An 18227-nucleotide genomic window follows, 5' to 3' on the forward strand; every position below is an offset into this window, starting at 1 on the left:
AATGAAATCTGTCAGCACTGCTTCAGCCTCTGAACTAATAACAGGCAGGAGAGGAGAGCCTCCCTACTCTCTGCTCAGGAAGAGCCACATTGAAGTTTCCTTGCTAGCTTTGTGGGCAGCTTTTCTTTCAGCTCTGTGCCCCGTGGGTGTGCAGGAACAGCCTCTGCTCACTAAGGGCTCCAGCAGTCTGCAACCCACTGCAAAGCTTGAGGATTTGTAGCATTCAGCAACTTGTGTTACTGGGAAGAGAATCTCCGTGTTCAGGTGTAAAGCTCTTTTTGAAGTATTTCGATACCAGACAGAGATAAATAACACTTTCTAATAAAACACCATCTGCTTGTGCTGCAAGTGTTAAAGGGATTCTGCCCTAAGATCATCTTTGGGAGACAGTCTGTGCAAAGTTGCTTTCATCTCCAACAGTCTTTCTTGTCCTTAAAGGTCATGGACTTCTCTTTTCTTTCCAACCCTAGTGACCATGAATCTCTGCTGCCCTGTCCCTCGCAGTCAGCTGGATAGCACATCCTCAGGGAAAGCTGCCATAGTTATTTGCAGTATTGTGAGAACTCAGCTCCCATCTGGTGAAACCACAGTAAGCTGCACTCACCCTGCTTGAATCAGGATTGCAGGTATTAAAGACAGAGCAGCAAGCACAGGGTGCAGAAACTCTTTCTGAGATGGCAGAGGTTACTCCATCACGTTGTAGTAGTATAAAGGCAGAAGAACCACCAGACATCATGGATTTTAGAGCTAGGAGATGTGACACCGAATCCTGGGAGATCAGAACACCTGAAAGATGTTGACTGTAGATTTTACAGTCAGAAGAAACAGTCAGAGAAGGATGGTCTGGTACGCAGCACCAGTCAGGGATGTCATGATGCTTCCCCTTGCATTGACCCTAACAGCCTGTGATTGAGTTAGAGTTGTGGTTTTCAGCCTCAGCGGTGCCACACATTGCACTGAAGGTCTCCAGGGAGGTGACCAGGAAAAGCAAGTTCACATACCTGTACAGCATACTTTGAATAAAGCAAGTTCAAAGCCCCACTAGTGAAAAAACAGGAGACTATCAACTGAAATAAGGTTGACAGACAGGAACTAAAGACCATTTGAATGCTGAACTTGACCCAGTATTTTCAAAAATACCTTACAGCTGAAAAAGAAGGAGTATTATTCAAAAATAATAAGTATCACAGGAGCCCAAGTCCTGCTTTCAAAGTGGCTTGGCTGTTGGGATGCTACACTGCTGTGGGTCAGAGAGTTTGAATACATTTCTGAAGGCTAGGTGTGGACTTCCAAGTCACTAATGGGGAAAATGGTTGTCACTTGTTCCCTCAGAAATCCTAGCTGTTGCCTCATGGATGCAATAGATGGGCAGGACAGCTGTCACAGGGAAAGCTGCTGGGCTTTGGCATGGTCCAGAAGTGTGTTGGACTCCAGCAACTTCCCAGTGCACAAAGACGCAGCAGCGCTGCTGACACCAGGCTGAAGCCAGAGGCTCCAGTCCCTCACGTTACCATGAATAAAAATCCAAAAGGCAGAAAAAACCGCACTTCCTGGAGGAATTAAGCTCTGGCAACTCCTATAGCATTTCAAGAAACAAGAGACCCACTTTACTTAAGGAGTTTACAGCTGCTTTGCTAAACTGGAGGGTGCTGTTATATTTACCACATTTTTCTTTCCTTTCCCAACAATGTTGTTGCCAGCAGAGAACAGACAGCATTTCCGGTGGGTAGTGAACCTCCTGCCAGCGGCCTTCCCTGATGAGATGCTGCTGTGGAACTCCAGGGGGCAAGCTGTGTGCATGCCTTTTGCAGAAAGCAGCCAGCTAAATATCATAGAAATAAACAGGCGAGGTTGCTTTGGCCATGCCAGCCAACAGGCAAGCTAAAAACCAATGAAATTGTTCCAAGAAAAAAAAGAAAAGAAAAGCTTAATCTTAGTAAAAATATAGTCCCTGAGCACTGGCAGGGTAAGGGTCAGATTGGGTTACGTGTTGTATAAGCCCCCATTATACAAGCCAAGGCAGGGCAGAGGCTTTCCCAGGACTATTCAATCCTCCTTTCCCTTGCTCAGTTTCACTGTTGCTCCCTCATTCCTTCCTTCTCACTGTCCCTTCTCTTGATGCTTGCTTGGACATCGAACAGGTGAGTCCAGATGCTTCCATGTCTGTGAGTCAGAGCACATAAATCACTTGGTCTTTGAATGAAGTATGACTGTGGGACCTTACAAGTGGGCCTAAAGTTGCTCATGTGAGCTGATGAGGACATTATTTTCCCCTTGAAGCATGCATGTTCCTTTTAGGGCACTCCATCACATTCATCTTGAGATTCTGTTTTTCCATAAAGAAGTGTCATATCAGTGGCAAATTTCTGTGCACCCCAGTACTCACCCTTCAAGCAAATGTTCTGAAAGCATCTTCAGGCTATTTTTTTTTTTTTTTTTAATGGAGAAACGCAAAGTGATGCTGCTCCTCCTAACAGACTTCCAGAGTGCATTTCCTTCTTCAGAAACAGCCTTCTTCGATCCCTCAACTCTCCCTTTGCCAGATCACTTTCAATTTTCTGTTCTGGTCACATGGAGGAAAGCAGCATTCACCAGAAATAACATGAACCTTCCAGAGTAAGAACCACCACCTGCATTTGAAAACCAACTCCAGCACAGTGCAAATGCACTACTTTTCACGTTCTTTCTCATTTCCACATGTTTAAGTAATTGCTCTCAACTCAGCACACATCTGCAATACTTTGAAAACCATTTCTCTGGTTTCGATATTCTAAGTTTGACTCCAAGACCCTAAAAAGCTGCTGAAATACATACTGGCAACTCATCGTAATCTTCCAAAGAAAAAGAAACATAACACTGTATTGCAAGCAGAAAATTCAATCTTTAGAACTATGGAGCATATACTGATACAAATACAACTTGCTTCTTAATCAACAAGAAGGGAAGCTAATTATCTAAAGCATGTGTTTTCATGACAGAGGGAAAGAACAAAACAGTAACTGAAACCCACAGACTCCCCAGTTGAAGTCAGCCCCTGTATCAGGAAGAGAACACCACAAAGTTTTACCTGGAAACTGGAGAGCTTAAGCTTTTCAGACCTGGCCAGTATTATACAATAGAACAGACTTTCTATTATACAATACTGAACAGGTATAAAATACCAGTATCACTCTTATTTCCCTGTCTCCTGCCATAAGCCCCTTTGAAAACCTTAAGTCTTTACCACATCTATCTTAGGACTCTTCCTTGCAAAGCCAAGATGCCTGCTCCTTGCAGTTTGTTTTTTTCCTGCAGCACAGTAAATTGCTACCCTTTGAAATGCTTGAAAAAAAATTTGAATGAAGTCCAGAGGAATAGCCAGTGGCTGTTTTCTCTGTCTTAACCTAGATCAGTTTGACATAAGCCATTTATTTCATGGTTAACCCCGGAAAAATCCTGCAGGGAATATAAATTTGTGCATTAATCCTGCTCACTGGTTTGGATCCACTTAGGTTTGGATGAAGGAGGTGCCACGCTGCAGCTCCCCAACTCAAATTTACTGTTTCAAACGCTTTATCAGAACATCATTCTGGAGCCTTCCATGATCCTCACGCGAACTTATTATTGCAGAGGAGAGAAAGAGACACCACTGTAAGCAGTGAGCATTAAAATGAAATATAAAGCAGTATTAAAGTTGCTCTGTGCTTAATGCTGCAGTTTAAGCAGCTAATCTTGTTTCGGTTGAATGGCATGTTCATTACAGCAAATAAATCAGTAACATGTAGGATTATTGAAGAGGAAAGACATATTAAACCAGTTTAGGGCATCATATTGATTTTTCAATATTTTTTTTTTAGTGTCCGATTTAGCTTGGCGTTTTTCAACAGTCAGTTCTAATAAACGCTTGTATAGCACAGATTAAGCAGGTGGGAACACTGCCCAGAAAGAGTATTATGAATAACTTAATGCACTGGTTTAATTGCAGCAATCCATGATACTTACTGTGCTGGCACCAGAGGGGAATTTTCAGTATTAGAAGTTAAAACTTCAATCAAGCTACTAGCAAGTATCTCCCTTTTATTAAATATTTGAAAAAGCATTCCAATATTTTCACTTCAGATGGGAGCAGGGAAGATTTCCAAGCTCATGTAACTGTTTAACTTCTTTCTGCCACAACTAATTAAGTTATTTTTAAAAAATAGTTATCGTTTACTTTGGCACAGATTTGCCTCTCTGACACCAGAAACGTTGCAGCCGTGTCCCTGCTGTCCCTATGCCCAGTCAACCCTATTCTGCCCAATCCCCTTTGCAAACAACGCACAGAAGTAAAAAAGCCCAAACCTAGCTCACACTTCAAGCAACAGGCTCCTCTCAAAGCTATACTGCAGAGTATTCCCATATTGCTTTCCCACATTGCACCAGCTCCCTGGCACTATCCCTGCCACAGTTCAGAGGAATGGGTCCTTTTGGAGTCTGTCCATTTGGCGATGGCCACACTTGAGCAGCAATTTAGTGACCTTTAAGGGGTTTCAAAGTAGGGCTGGCAGGAGAAGAAACACAGTTAAGGCTTAGGTAAAGGAGCAAAGGGCTCCTCGTTGCCAGATGGCCTCCCCTCAGCTTCAGCAATTTGTCCATGTAGAGTGGAGACCTCTGGGTAAAACACCAATGACATTTGCAGTAATCAAGCTCCTGTCCCACACAGCATACACCGAAACACCAAAGCAAGGATTCACTGGGAAGTTGTTTTGTCTGTGGGGAAAAAAAATACAGCACTTTCTTCTCTGTGTAAGCCTGAAAGTAACAAAATCTCTCCGCAAAACAAAAACATCCCTTTTCCTTCACCTCCAACCTGTGTAAGGTATGAAGGTCCATCTTAGCCCACTGCAGCTCTGGAGAAATGTGCCTGCTCATGGATGCTCCCATACACTCACCTCAGCCAGCACGAATCAGAAATGCCCCAGGCACCACCTCTGACCCAAAGCAGGTGCTGGGGGAAACCAGCTTGGAGCAGCACCAACTTTCCAGCAGAGCAAAGCACTGAAGCTGTGTGCCACAGCAGAAGACACGGGTCTGACAGCTCCCTAAGCCCACACACGGTCCTGCGTACAGACCGTGCCAGGAGCCCTCACAATGGCCAACAGAGGTGCTAGTATCTCTATCAAACACCTGTGCTTGGAAAAGGTTATCACACAGCTGATTGTGGTCACTGATTACTTCACCCCTGTTTTCTTCCTTTCCATATTGTTTTTGCCTTAGATTAGACCACGGCCTCCAAGATAGCAACTGCATTTCAACTCTCAGCACAACACAAGGCCACATTAATGCACTAATTGCACATAAATCATCCTGGCTGACTCCAAAAAGTAGCAACAGACACCTATCACAATGCTGGGAGAAGCAATGCTCCAGAGAAGTTGCAGAATCTACTGGCTTTTGCTCTTCCAGTGTGTAAAGACACTGGCAAAGACACAGAATGTGCATCCTGTACAAACTCAATGAAGATCAGGCAAAAAAAAAAGCTTACAACAGTCTCAGAAGGAAAATTCACAATGAAATATGAACAAAATTTGTAAGTTACTCATACATTCTGATTAGGAGTGCAGTGATTCTGCTAATCACACATTTTATCATTCCAGAGAAACTCTATATTCAGGGCACGAAAACCAAGGTATAAATTAGCAGAAACACAAAAAGATTTGACGGTACTTGATTAACTGGACAGAAAGCACTAGAAACAAAACATTAGGAAACTGAAGCCATTTTGTGATTGTAGCAGGTATTTAATAAAGATGGAAAGAACAGCCATTACACAAAAAAACATTTATTTCTGGTTTGTTTTGAAGAGGTCCCTTGTTTAGTGCTAAACAGGAATCCTCACTCAGCTCAGAAGAGGAGCTTTGTAAAGAACCTTCGAACCAGGATTATTTTGACACCATCACACAAGTCAGGTGTCTTACCAGAAGAAAGCAGTTGCTTTTAAGTAACTCAGAAGCAAGTCCCTGTTGTCATCCTACTACTTCCTCCCATTCCTGACCTATGCAGGCAGCCCACTTGCATGTCCCATCACAGACTAGTGGGGGACCCAGGGCTCAGCTGCACTGTTTCCCTACCTCCAGCTCCAGGCCCACCTCCACCAAGAAGCCAGAGCATCCCCCTACCAGCTCAGCTGCAATCAAGGTCCCATTCATACCCTCTTTTCTCAGGATATTTCAACCACTCATGCACTTGAGCAGCCTCTCCCTCAGAAGCACTTGGTTCCATGTGTGTTTATAGACCCCCACTTCCACCCCCAATTACTCTCAGAGCCTCTGCTCCACTCAGTAGGTAAATCCTCTGCTCTTCCCACTTGCCCTTCCCCTGTGCTGACTCCCTTCCAAGCTTCTCCCCCAAACATACAGGCAAACCAGAACCGTTCCTAGTTGTCCAGCTGAAGCCATACCTCATGCACCGGCATTACAATTTCCCCAGCCTTCCTGGAAGCCCCTTGCAAGGGATGCACTGAGACTTAAATGTGCCTTTGAGAAATCCACATCCCAACATTAGCGCACAAGGCTCCTGCCCTCAGGCGAGACACCGGGCTCTCTGCATGGTGACGCACTGCACTGTTTCTAAAGAAATCTTGCAGCCCAACAGGAATCCAACACTAACACTATGCCTGCTGAAGCTGAAAGCGGCCAGTGCAGGCAGCCAAAAGGCTCCCCACAAGGACAGTAAGTTATCCCCACCGGCCTCACTCACGCACACCCACCCGAGAAACTCCACTGCAACTAACAGGAGCCTTTCCACAGACCTTAGGAGGCTCTGACCCAGCTTAAACTCCACCCTTTCTCAGCAGTTGCCATTCATTTGCTCTGTAATTCAGCACAGCACTGCTTTGAAAACATCTTTCTGATGCTGTTTTCCTGCAAATGGATAATGGGGAATAATAAACAGGTGCTTCTGCACACAAACCCAGAAGAGCAGGAGGATAAAACTACTATAGATGAAGCAAATAAGTAACCACACTGATCATTGTATATCAACAATCTTTATTATAGCTGACTTTCCATGTTTAGAGGTTTCCTAGTAAGTATAAATATGAATCAAAGTGCCATCCCACAGTAAGAAATATTTATTTGCACAAAAAAGATACAAACAATCAGTATTTCAAAGTTTATGCTACTTAATACATGTAATACCAAAAAGGCAAAAAATAAACCAAGATGAAAGACTAGCAGCAAAAAGAATTCTATTTCTCTTTCAACACAGTCTGTGTGCTTCCACATTTCTCTAGCAAATAGAGTATAAAGATAATTCAATCAATTCATATATGAAATATCCTACCAAAAATATAACACTGTGTAAAGAAAGTTAGTAGTACAAAGTTTGGGGTAAGGGGAAAAAAAAAAAGAAAAAAGGAGAAAATAGTAGATGTATTATTAAAAATCTCAAGTGTAAACTTTGCTGCTGCTTTAAAATCAAAAACAACAAAAGTCACATGAGTATTTCCGTTTGGCTTAGGAGCGAGGAAAATAAGAAAAGCTGATTTTTTTTTTAAAGTGCTTAACCACCATATCCAAAAGTAATGACTTTCAGACCTACTTAACATGAATGTGCTCAAAAAGCCACTGCTTACAGTATAAAAGCTGTCATTCTGAAATGCTGCACATTCAAACTGGCTTTATCTGCACGAATGAAAGATTCCTTTGAACAGCTCTCAATCATATGATGTCCCAAATCAATGTAATGCTATTAGAGCAGGCAGCTGAATTAAGTCCCAGAAAGTTGAAGTTTAAGAATAATAGATATAAAAAAATAATCTTTTTTTTAATTTAAAGGCAGCATGCCTGTCCCAGCCACATGAAGATAACTTTATGGAATAAGCAAGAGAAACAGGTTTATGTTATTGTTGTAAGCTACCTAAAACAAAGCTGATCTCATAATTCACATGTTAAGCAGCAGGAGACAGATACTTCTTACTGGTAAAACACAAAAAGGCAATTGTGGGTGGGACCAATTGCTAACACAGTATTTTACTTACTATTAAACATACTGTTAACTTGACTTCAAAATAAACAGTATGTCCTAACAGGAAAAAAAAAAAAAAAAAGAAAAATGATTTGAAGAGCTTTAGGACTGTTTTGTTACACTGTTATAGATTTATTTGAGCCTTAGAGTAAAGGAAAAATTTAACATTATAGGCTCCAAAGCAAATCAAATACATAAGACAATTTCATGTGGGGTTTTGACAGACATCAGACACAGATTGCAAGAGAAATTTGAATTTTTTTAGCTGTAATGGCCATTATTTTTTAATCTCAAGATTAGAAAACATATTTAAAAATTGGAGCAAAGACTCTGACATTCATTAACCCCAGGTACTGCTGTAAGTCATTTCAATTCCACCACTCTCCCAAATCAGAAATACAATAAACAACCTGAACGGCCAGTATTGCTGCAGCCATTGAATTGTGCCCACAGAGTGACAGAAGCACTACCCATTCCTGCAGTTATTGCACGAATTTCTCCATCAGCTTTGGAACTCTGCGAGCTCAAATTTGTTTACATCCATCTATTTCACAGGAATAATATTTTTACACTATTTCTTGAAAGTCACCAATTTCCAGCACAGTATATTCATTGTCCTTCAGAACACTTTTTAAGTTAGAGAACCCTCTGGTTCACTTACTGCTAAAACAAATATTATCTAGAAAAGGCGACTTCTCCCCTACAAAGTTCCTGTAAACACCTCTGCATTAAGCCATAGCAAGTTCTAGAACAGGAAGTCCAGCATCTCCAGTGACTTGACTCTACCTCACTTCTCCTCTACAAAAACATTAAAAAAAACCCAGAACATTTTATAATTAAAAAGGAAAGAAAACGGCACAATAAAGACAGTGAAACATCGTTATCCAAGCAGACACATAAAATAAACCTCTGAAAATATAGCATTTGAAAAGCAATTATTATAGTGGTTAAAGTGTGCAAAAGACTAAATATGCCACCTGTTCCAGAGATAACTGAATACTGTAGCCATCAATGATTACTATTCAAGTCCAGCACTAGCAGTTGTGCTGCTTTTGTTGCTGTTTTGGACACTATATATTACCACTTTCTCTTCATTTTTCATGCCTTTTTGGTTTTGTTTTGGTTTTGTGTGTTGTTTTTTTTTTTTAACAGATCCCATGCTTTTAAAGCATGACCTTACAGTGGTACAGGAAAGATGGGAACTTTTTCTTTTTTAAAGGTTTTCTGTCCATCCTAATTCTGAATATTATGTGAAATTAGAAATAATGTTTTAAGCAGGAACATCAAACATTATTTCAAGTTTTGTCTGTCTTTCAAAAATCACCTCAAAAGGATTCAAAATCTCAGGTTTTTGTGAAACAAATATGATGAATATAGGAAAACACCACGCAAGGAAAGTGTAGCTAGTCTATTGATGTGAACTACAAAAGCTTAGAAACAGAAAAACACCCGCTTCAGCCCGAGACTGAAAAAAAAAAAAAAAACCAACCCACAGATTTTTCAAAACCAGAGTCCATACAGTGTCACACAGCCCTGCCTTGTCATGTTTGTTAATATCCTCGCTTAGAAGTCAGACAGCATTTTGTTTAACTTGTGTTGCTCTGTATCATTACACTAAACCATAATTAACTCCTCTTTTGTGCCGGCCTCATTCCAACACAATTGTACCCACTGTATACCAGCAGCAGTTCTCAGGTTTTGTTTTGCAGCTCAGCTGTATTTTTCTTGGATGTTCACAAGACTGGCATTTGACTGGATGCGCTTGGCTAGAAAGGGAAAAATTATATGAAAATTAAACACTAAGAATTCCACAAAACCAGTCTCTCCACTCCCTCTATTTATCCGACACAGACTCGCAAACAGCTTTCTGTTCACGTCCAGAAACTTTAATGAAAAGATGCGGCTGAAGCTCTTTACTACCCTTCTTCAGGGGACAGCAGCAGACTAATAGTTGCTATTAGCGCCGTCAGCACAGCTGCAGGCAGATCTGGCTGGGCCCCTCTCCCACACGAGCCAAGCGAATCCCTGGCACCACCCAGCTCTTACAGTGAAATGCCAACACCACCACTTACGCAAAATGAGTATCCGTTTCTTCTGCTTTGAGTGGAGGAAGCTACTGAGATAAAAAACAATAGGTAGGAAGAGAATAAAGGACGAAACTGCAATCACTGGGACTGTGTCACTGCAGGGAAGAGAACAGTTGAAAGTCCTGCTCCAAAGCTTCCGAGTGATGTTCATCTAAAAGGAAAACATAAGCAAACCATGAAAACAAGCACATGCATTTTTTCTGTGCAGCATGGCACGGCAAACACTCAGACCTCGAGGCATTCAAGTGTTCAAATATCACCTCAGAAAACAGCACTTTAACAGAACTCCCCCCAAAAGCAAGAAAATCCCTGGAAATCTAGAAACAGACAATTTAGACAAGGCCAAGATTTCATATCAAAACTTTTACCAGCTTCAAAAACACAACTATACTCAGATACACGCAGACACTGGGAAACAGGCATGTGGCAAAGAGCTCACTGACAGCCTGTGGGGACAGGACTAATTCCATACTTTTGACAAGCACTCCTTTAGCCCAGTCACTTAAACCCCCACAATATACAGAAGCTTTTTCCAAACATATGTCATCAGTGCTGAGGACCTCTAGAAACAGCTGCTGCAATAAGGAATCAATTAATACACCAGCTTGAACAATAGCAGTAAAGCTTCATATTAAAAGCTAGAAGATTAGGAGTTTTGTTTTTGGGTTTTTTTTTTTAAATCCATCCCTTTCACAGTAACAAGAAATGAAAGTGCGGCTATTCAGTTCAAACTGGAACGCGCTCAAGAGATCAGGAGCTTCAGTCACGCTCCTGCAGCCCTGACTGAGGACAGGACCCAGCAAGGCAGCCCCACCAAGCTAAATTCCCACCGTGGGACATCGGCCTGCCAAAGTCACTGCTGCCCCACACCCAAAGGGAAAAGGGAATCCCTGGCCAGACGAGCACAAATGGCTGAGATTAATAAAGACCCCCACGCCTCCGTGTTGAGTCTTAATAAACACTTACTGCATCTTCCACATCAATACACAAGTGTGCTGAGTGCCCAGACTCTCCACCTTGCCTGTTCATCCTCTGCAAGTTGTTATACAGGTCATTCAACCTTGTGTAGGTTTCATTGCAGTTCTTACACACTTCTGTGTAGTTATTTGGTGACAGATAAACGGTTTGTACCTAGGGTTATAAAACTCTGTGTGAATGTTGGTTTAAGGCACTACAAAAAAATTGGTTTGATTTGTTAGGTTGCTACTGCTGAGCTTTATTGACAGGGACAGACGGTGCCATACTAAGTAACCCTTTTCATCTGTGGCCTTCAGCACCTCCTGAATGCACTCAAAAACAAAACCACAGTCTCTGAAGATATTTCAACACAGTAATGGCTGTATCAGCTACCCACTGACCACAGGGTTAAGTTCTAGTTTACACACTTGAAGTGATCAATATGCCGAACAAGGCCTATAAAATGAACACAGCCCATAAAGGCACATTTCCTAGAAAGCATTAATGATAAAGAAGCAGTTCCCTCAGAGATTGCCCCATACCCATCACTTTCCATTTCTACTACTGAATGATCCCATAACTTGGCTAGTTTCTGATTGAAATGGAATATGCACCATTTCTTAGGCTATAATAGGGCATTTTCTCTTAGGATAATTACCATATTTATTTCACTAAGGAAGCTATATTGCCTTTGCTATATGGCCAAACTTTAACTACCCGCAATTTTAAGAGTCAAAAGAAATGTTACAACAATTTAAGGTATCTGGCCTTTCTGAACTAGTCCATATTATCAAAAGGATATTCAAAGACTGAATTTCTATGCCAAAACACAACAATTCTAAAAAAATGAAAGAAAAAGAGACTTACAGAATGCAGACATGACATTTCTTACTGTATAATTATCAACTACAGTGAGTTCAGATATTCTGATGTGATGTAGCATTGCAATTACATACGAAATGAAGTCAAGGTGAGTATCAATTAGAATTAATTTTAGGCTCTCAATCTGTAAACTGCATTTTACAGAACACTCCTTTATCTGCCTACAATTCACAGACTCAGCAGCAATTTATTTGTCTGGTCTGTATCTGCGGTTTATTCAACATCAATAAGATTTTGGTAGCAATTAGAGGATTTAGAGCTTCTCTTAAATACACAGCACAAATACCTGAAGGTTATGTTCAAAACATGTCAGAGATTTATTGAATAAATCCAGGAATTCTTCAGTAGAATTCGATAATCCCTCACTGTTATTCTTTAAACAATCTGTCAAAGAGAAAGAAAAACATCAGGATATTCTAATTCCTAACATTTCCACAGCTGGCAAGCCCCAGACACTCCAGTCCTGTAGAAAGAGCTCTCGACTATAAAAGACAGGTCTAGTCAACACTGCGGTTCCTCATCTGCCTGCCACTGATGTCTCAGACCTGCTGACCTAACTCTTCATCGAGAACACTTTTCAGAATTAATTGGCCTTGATTAAGTGAACGATGAAGACTATCATCAAGAGCTTTCTGAAGAGGGGGACTGAATTATCTTTGGACTTTGAGATAAAACAAGACATTACTTTTATTTTCCAGCCTACAAATCTGGCTTTGCCCAGCAACAGTAGCAGCCATTTTGTGCACCAGCAGTGGAGATGAAACGGAGAGCACCCAGGAAACAGCTAGACCACAAACACAATAGTAGAAATCACAGTGTAGATTATTATTCTTTAAGAAAAGAGCTGAGCTTTTCACCAGCTTTGAGGGGAGCTCTGGGGCTTTCCTCCTAGTCATAGGCTCAACCCATGTTACTGCTTCCATCCATCCTACCCTGCTTTAGGTGCTCTAACCAGCCAAACCTCTGAAAACAAGAGTATTTGGGAATTTAGGTGTTCAGCAACAGCATTGTGAGAGCAAGCCAACATCCTAGAAAATGCTCCTGAAAGAACCAAATGTTATCAGCAGTGAGGGCAAGCATTCAGCTGGGCACCGGGCAGGCAGCACACAGGTCACAGGCTGAGCATGGCAGGACAGAACAGTCCACAGAGCTGCTCCTGTTCTGCCTTTCCAGCCCTCACACAGCCCAGACTCACAAATGAAAACAAACTCTTCTGGGCTCTCAAAAGATTCTTCAGCAAATCCAGCATCTTTACCACTCAACTCCATAGTGCCATTCCCACTCTTTCCTAGCGCACCTGTCCGTGCAGGGTCCCACCTAGCACACCAGGAGAATGGCAAACAGCCAGTTTAGCTGCTAGGATGGCACAGCAGCATCAGCATCAGGCCATGAGATGCAAGTATACACTCAGACACCCTCCACCCATAAAATGAAATCAAAAGCATGGCTGTGGAGGCAGGTACTGTTCAACATGTAAGGATCCCAGAGTTAATAACTTTACTAACAAACAAGGAAAAGATTCTTACACAAGTTTTTTTTTAAAAACTGAAAGACAGAAAAAGAGGAGAAACAACAATGAGCTAAAAAATATTCTCCAGCAAAGTAAATCACAAGGAAAACTAGCAAGACTACTTTTTGAAAGATTAATCTGAAAGAAATATTTATATAACAATTCAATTTTCCAACAGATTACTGCCCTCAAATTTTGGCCCTTACAGAAGAAAACACTCTTGGAGTGGCTATAGGATAGGATTTGCATGTTATCTACTGACTGTATTCAAACAAATAAGTAGAGTTCTGACCTGTTCAAATTCTGGGGCTAAGTCATAACAGCAGCACAAAAGCTACAGAATGAGTCACGTACTTGCACAGTTGGCTGCCTCCCAGGTTTCGTTAAAGAACTCCGAAAGGGTCACAACTATCTGCAGCCTGTCTGAGGTCAAGATGCTTTTGGCACAATTGTGGCTCTCAGAAGAATTCTGGAAACAAAAGGAAGAAACAAAAGAAGCGAAAAAGTGTTAAAAATATGAAGGGAAAAATTTGAAACACGTTTTGCACAAGCACAGCTAAACAGTCACACGACACATCGCATCAATATTTCCAGAAAAGGCAGGGCAGAACAGACAGAACAAAAATCTTTTGATCCTCCAACTCATACTATGAGTGACACAGCTTACTGCACATGGTCTCTGAAGACCTACTAGGAAATGCACACAAGTCAGTCAAAAATACACGACAAAAGAAAAAGAAAAAAACAAGCACAGAGACAGGGCCTTCTCTGCCAGGTGGCTCATATTCATCCACTCCTGGGCCGCTACCCCAGGAGCCAGTTCAAGGCATGTGCAGCCAGAGGAAAGGACAGGGTTGTTCTCGTTAGACAGAAGAAACAGTTGAAGGAGCTGAAGCAATGGAGTGGCCTCAAAAAAACCAAACCCGAACAGCAGAAAAACAGCCTCCAAAACCACTGTACCAACAGCAAACTTCCCCCCAGTGCAGCAACACCAGGAACAGTCCTCTGTGAAGCAGCGCCTGCACTCACTGCCGCAGGTCTCTGCCCAGGATGGGCTCTCATCCTCCCCACACACAGGCACCAAGCTCATCTCTCTTGGCAAGCCACCCCAACACCTCACAACAGGCTCTGGCACAACTCATACAGCAACTTATTCTCTGGACCAAGCCCATAAAAAAGTGGAGATCAACTATAAAAGCAGCTACAGAATAAACAGGAAGTCTCCTGATCAGAATTCAGATACGGAACCATGACCTCCAGTCAGCTGACTGCCGTGCTCTGGCTCCTGGTTTCTGGCTGCTAAATTGACTTAAGCACTTCTCAAAATTGCCAAAGCTGCCAAAAGCCTCTTTGATAAGTGACGTGGGACATAGAAAAAAATAATCTCTTTAATGAGAAACTTGTTCCTTACAGAGCTTTACAAGAGATCCACTTTTTGCCTCTCTTTGTTAAAATGGGGTGAGGGGTGGGTTAAACAAGAACTTTCCTTTGGAGGCTCAACTGCAGAAGTCAAATATTGCCATATCTGGTAACTCCTGGGCTCACCGACATTCATTTCTACTAAGTTACAGATATGCAAGAATGTTGCTTATCTGGGAAATTCTGGTTCCTTCACAAAGGCCTCTAACTGTGAAATTTCCTCACCACCTGGGCTCATGAATAGGAAAAAACACTTTATCAAAACGGAATCAAGTAGACCAAAATAATTCCTTAAGCATGTTTGCCTAATTGATTCTTTAATTAGCCTAGTGAGGAGGATTTTACATTTCAGAGATGTCCAAAGCTCAAGTTGGCTGCCCTTGTCACATTGCACTCTAACTATTGTTAAGATAAAAACACCAGATACCTGACTACTTGCAATAGTGGACTGAGGTTGCAAGAGGTCACCTCCTTTATTTACTTGGTTAGTTAATCCACACACAGAAGGAAAGACAAACGTTCTCTCACACAGATGTGTCTTCCAGACCACAGAGTGGACCAGTCCTCCCAGGCTGCCAGTGCTCAAGCACAGCAGCTACAGTGTGTACAGACATATTCAAAGTACTGGAATACGTTTGGCAGCCTGTTCCTAGCCAAAATATCATGCTAAAAGTACCCAAGAGAATTGCATACTAAATTCACCCTTTCACACTATCCAGTCACTGGTACAAACAGCTTCCATAAGAGAAACAGATAAAACAGACTACATGCTTGCAAACTAAAACAAGAGACCAGTGGCTACATGTTTGCCCTGGAAAGGGCAATTACCAAGTGAACATCCATGCACTTTTCCAATACAAGCACTGGGGTGGTGAGGGGAACCGGGCAAACAACTCAACACCACCCAAAAGCAACACTTTTCCAACAGCAGGTAACTAAGCTGTGAAAGGCTTTGCAGCTGGACTCTGCATCACCTGAAGTTTCCCTGGGTTTAAAAAGCAACAGATTTTTCCTGTCAGTGGCAATTCTAAACTTTGGGATTCAGAAATCCCAAGACTGGAAGCACAGTCCAGGGTACACACTGCTATAAATGTGCTCTCTTAACAGGGCACTCACTTCATCACAGATCAAAGGTCCTCTGACCCACTAATGTCATCCTAGCATCATCCCAGGAGCTAACTTTTACAAATGGATAAACTGGGCAAGAGCAAACAAAACAAGCCATGAACCACATCCAACACTAAGAAATGAAAGAAAAAAAAAAAAAACTAATCAAAGTATGATCAAAGTCTGAAGACCCCCAGCTTCAGTCAAGGTTCTCCCACCAGGAGAGTGCATGGACTCCAGCCAGCGCTCAAGATTTCTAGTTTGCTGCCACACACTCCCATCACCTTCGGAGCCAAGAAAACCATGCCATGGCTCCTCACCGATGACGTGCATCACTCGGCACAGCTACAGAGACCATCCATTTTCCAAGGAGTGTCGGGCAACTAAGCTCTGGCAGTGTTCCCCATTAGTGCTATACGACATGTAAGCCAGAGCACCGCTCCAGTCACTGCTACCTCAGCAAGAACAACTCAAGTTTTTCCACTCGCACAGCTTTTTTCTGCAGGTAGAGCTCCTTGCCTCTGGCCACGCCACGAGCTGTCTACACGGACCACGCCGCCCCACGAAGCGGGAGGCGGCCGTCACCGGCAGCAGCGATTCCCACACACTCCCAGCCTCTGCCAAGCTGACCTGCGCAACCTGGTGAGGCTCCCAGACTGCCTTCCCACCTCCACCCGACGTGCTCCGGCGCAGAACTCCCACGGCTGAAAGCCCCAAGGGAAAGGCCCAGGCCCACAGCCCCGCCCCGGCAGCCTCGCCCCCCACTCCCGGCGGACGCACCCCGAGGGCGCGGGCGATGCCGCCGTACAGCGCAAGCAGGCGGCGGTAGTGCTGGTGGCAGCCCTGGCACAACCGCACCGGGCGGGCGCGCCGGCCCAGGCAGTCCGTCAGCGCCGCGCTGCCCTCCGCAAAGGCGGCCAGCAGCCTGCGACACTCGGGCTCCAGCTCGGGCAGGTCGCCGGGCAGCCCCGCGCCCCACAGCTCCTCCGCCAGCCCCTCCGCCGCCTGCAGCGCCGGGGCCCAGCGCGGCTCCTCCTCGGCGGTGGCGGCGGTGGCGGTGGGGCCGAGCGGGGCGAGCGACAGGGCGAGCAGCAGCACCCCCGGGAGGCACCGCGGCGGCGCCATGGCGGCCGCGCCGGGGAACCGGAAGTGCCGCGCCGGGAGAGGACCCGCCCCCACCGCGGGGCGCCGCCGCTCATTGGCTGTGGCGGTGAAGGGGGCGGGGCCAAGGGGCGGGGTGGAGGCTGGCCGGCCCCCGGGGGCGCGGCCCGGGGCGGGGCGGGAGCCGCCGGGGCTCGGAGCAGCATCCCGACCCGGGATCTCCTCCCGGGACACGGCTCTAGGGCGTCCGCAGGGCCCGGAGCGCGTAGGGACTGTACCTGTGCCCGCGGCATGCACCTGCGTCGGATGCGTCCCGCTCCGCGTGGAGCGCGGTGTCTGTGCCGTGCGTTTCATCCATTTAGCGCTCTCTCCAACCGAGAAGGGAATCGAAGGGTATCTGCGGCATGGGAAGCGACTTCAAAATATGCTGAAATACAGCAACAAATAAAAAAAAAAAAAATCCCCAAAATAGAGAAAGAGTTGGTGATGGAGAAATAAACTGCAACTTTCTTCAGGCAACATATTTCCCACATCTTGTCTGGAGCTGTACACCTTTGTTCAGGTACCACCTTTGCTGGTACCTAGCTCCAAACTTCCCCGTGGCTGATTCTGACTAAAACTGCAGCCATCAAAGGAAAACTCTTCTGCTCGGCTCAGGAGAAGTGAGTAGAGCAGTAGGTAACCCCTCACTGGGGGTTGAAGTGCCAGACTATCTAGCAGCACCTTGACCCCATACCTGTCCCATCCGACTAAAACTCTTTTCAGCCATTTCCATGGGCTTCTGACTGAGTCTGGGGTTTATAGTGCTCTGGTCAGTAGCACCAGAGAGACAAAGCAGAGCCCTGCAATTCCATAGCACGGTGCCTTCAGGAACAACAGAGCCAAGTAGAAATGGCCCTATCCATTTATTGCAGCTGATTCAGTACTGCACACATGGTACCGGTGACAGGAGACAGTGCTGGCTGACGGTGCCACAACAGTGGTAGCTGCTGGGAGTTCAGGATTGTTTGAAACTCCCCACAGACACAGTCGTACCCAGCTCCAGCAGCTCCATGTCACCCGGCCCACCCAGTGCTGGCTTATGCCAGTCATGTATCAAATGTCACAGCATGTAAATATCCAGGCTAGATTTGTGAAAACACAACAGTAAAGGCAATAAAGATGCCATCAGGCAGTTG

General features: G+C 44.2%; 1 protein-coding gene across 1 annotated transcript; it reads right to left on the reverse strand.

The window, feature by feature from the left end:
* Positions 1-9116: 9116 nt before the first annotated feature.
* Positions 9117-17073, reverse strand: OSTM1 (osteoclastogenesis associated transmembrane protein 1). Its single transcript, XM_027895429.1, has 6 exons — positions 16729-17073; positions 13777-13891; positions 12199-12296; positions 11040-11204; positions 10059-10224; positions 9117-9752 (listed from the first exon to the last, which is right to left on the reverse strand). The coding sequence occupies exons 1-6, from the start codon at positions 17071-17073 to the stop codon at positions 9697-9699; spliced, it is 945 nt and encodes a 314-aa protein (XP_027751230.1). The 3' UTR covers positions 9117-9696.
* Between the last annotated feature and the right edge of the window lie 1154 nt (positions 17074-18227).

The sequence above is a fragment of the Empidonax traillii genome, unplaced genomic scaffold, assembly GCF_003031625.1.
Source record: "Empidonax traillii isolate 1590-97213 ecotype Southwest subspecies unplaced genomic scaffold, ASM303162v1 scaffold16:size2589160, whole genome shotgun sequence".
In the NCBI taxonomy this organism is placed as follows: domain Eukaryota; kingdom Metazoa; phylum Chordata; class Aves; order Passeriformes; family Tyrannidae; genus Empidonax; species Empidonax traillii.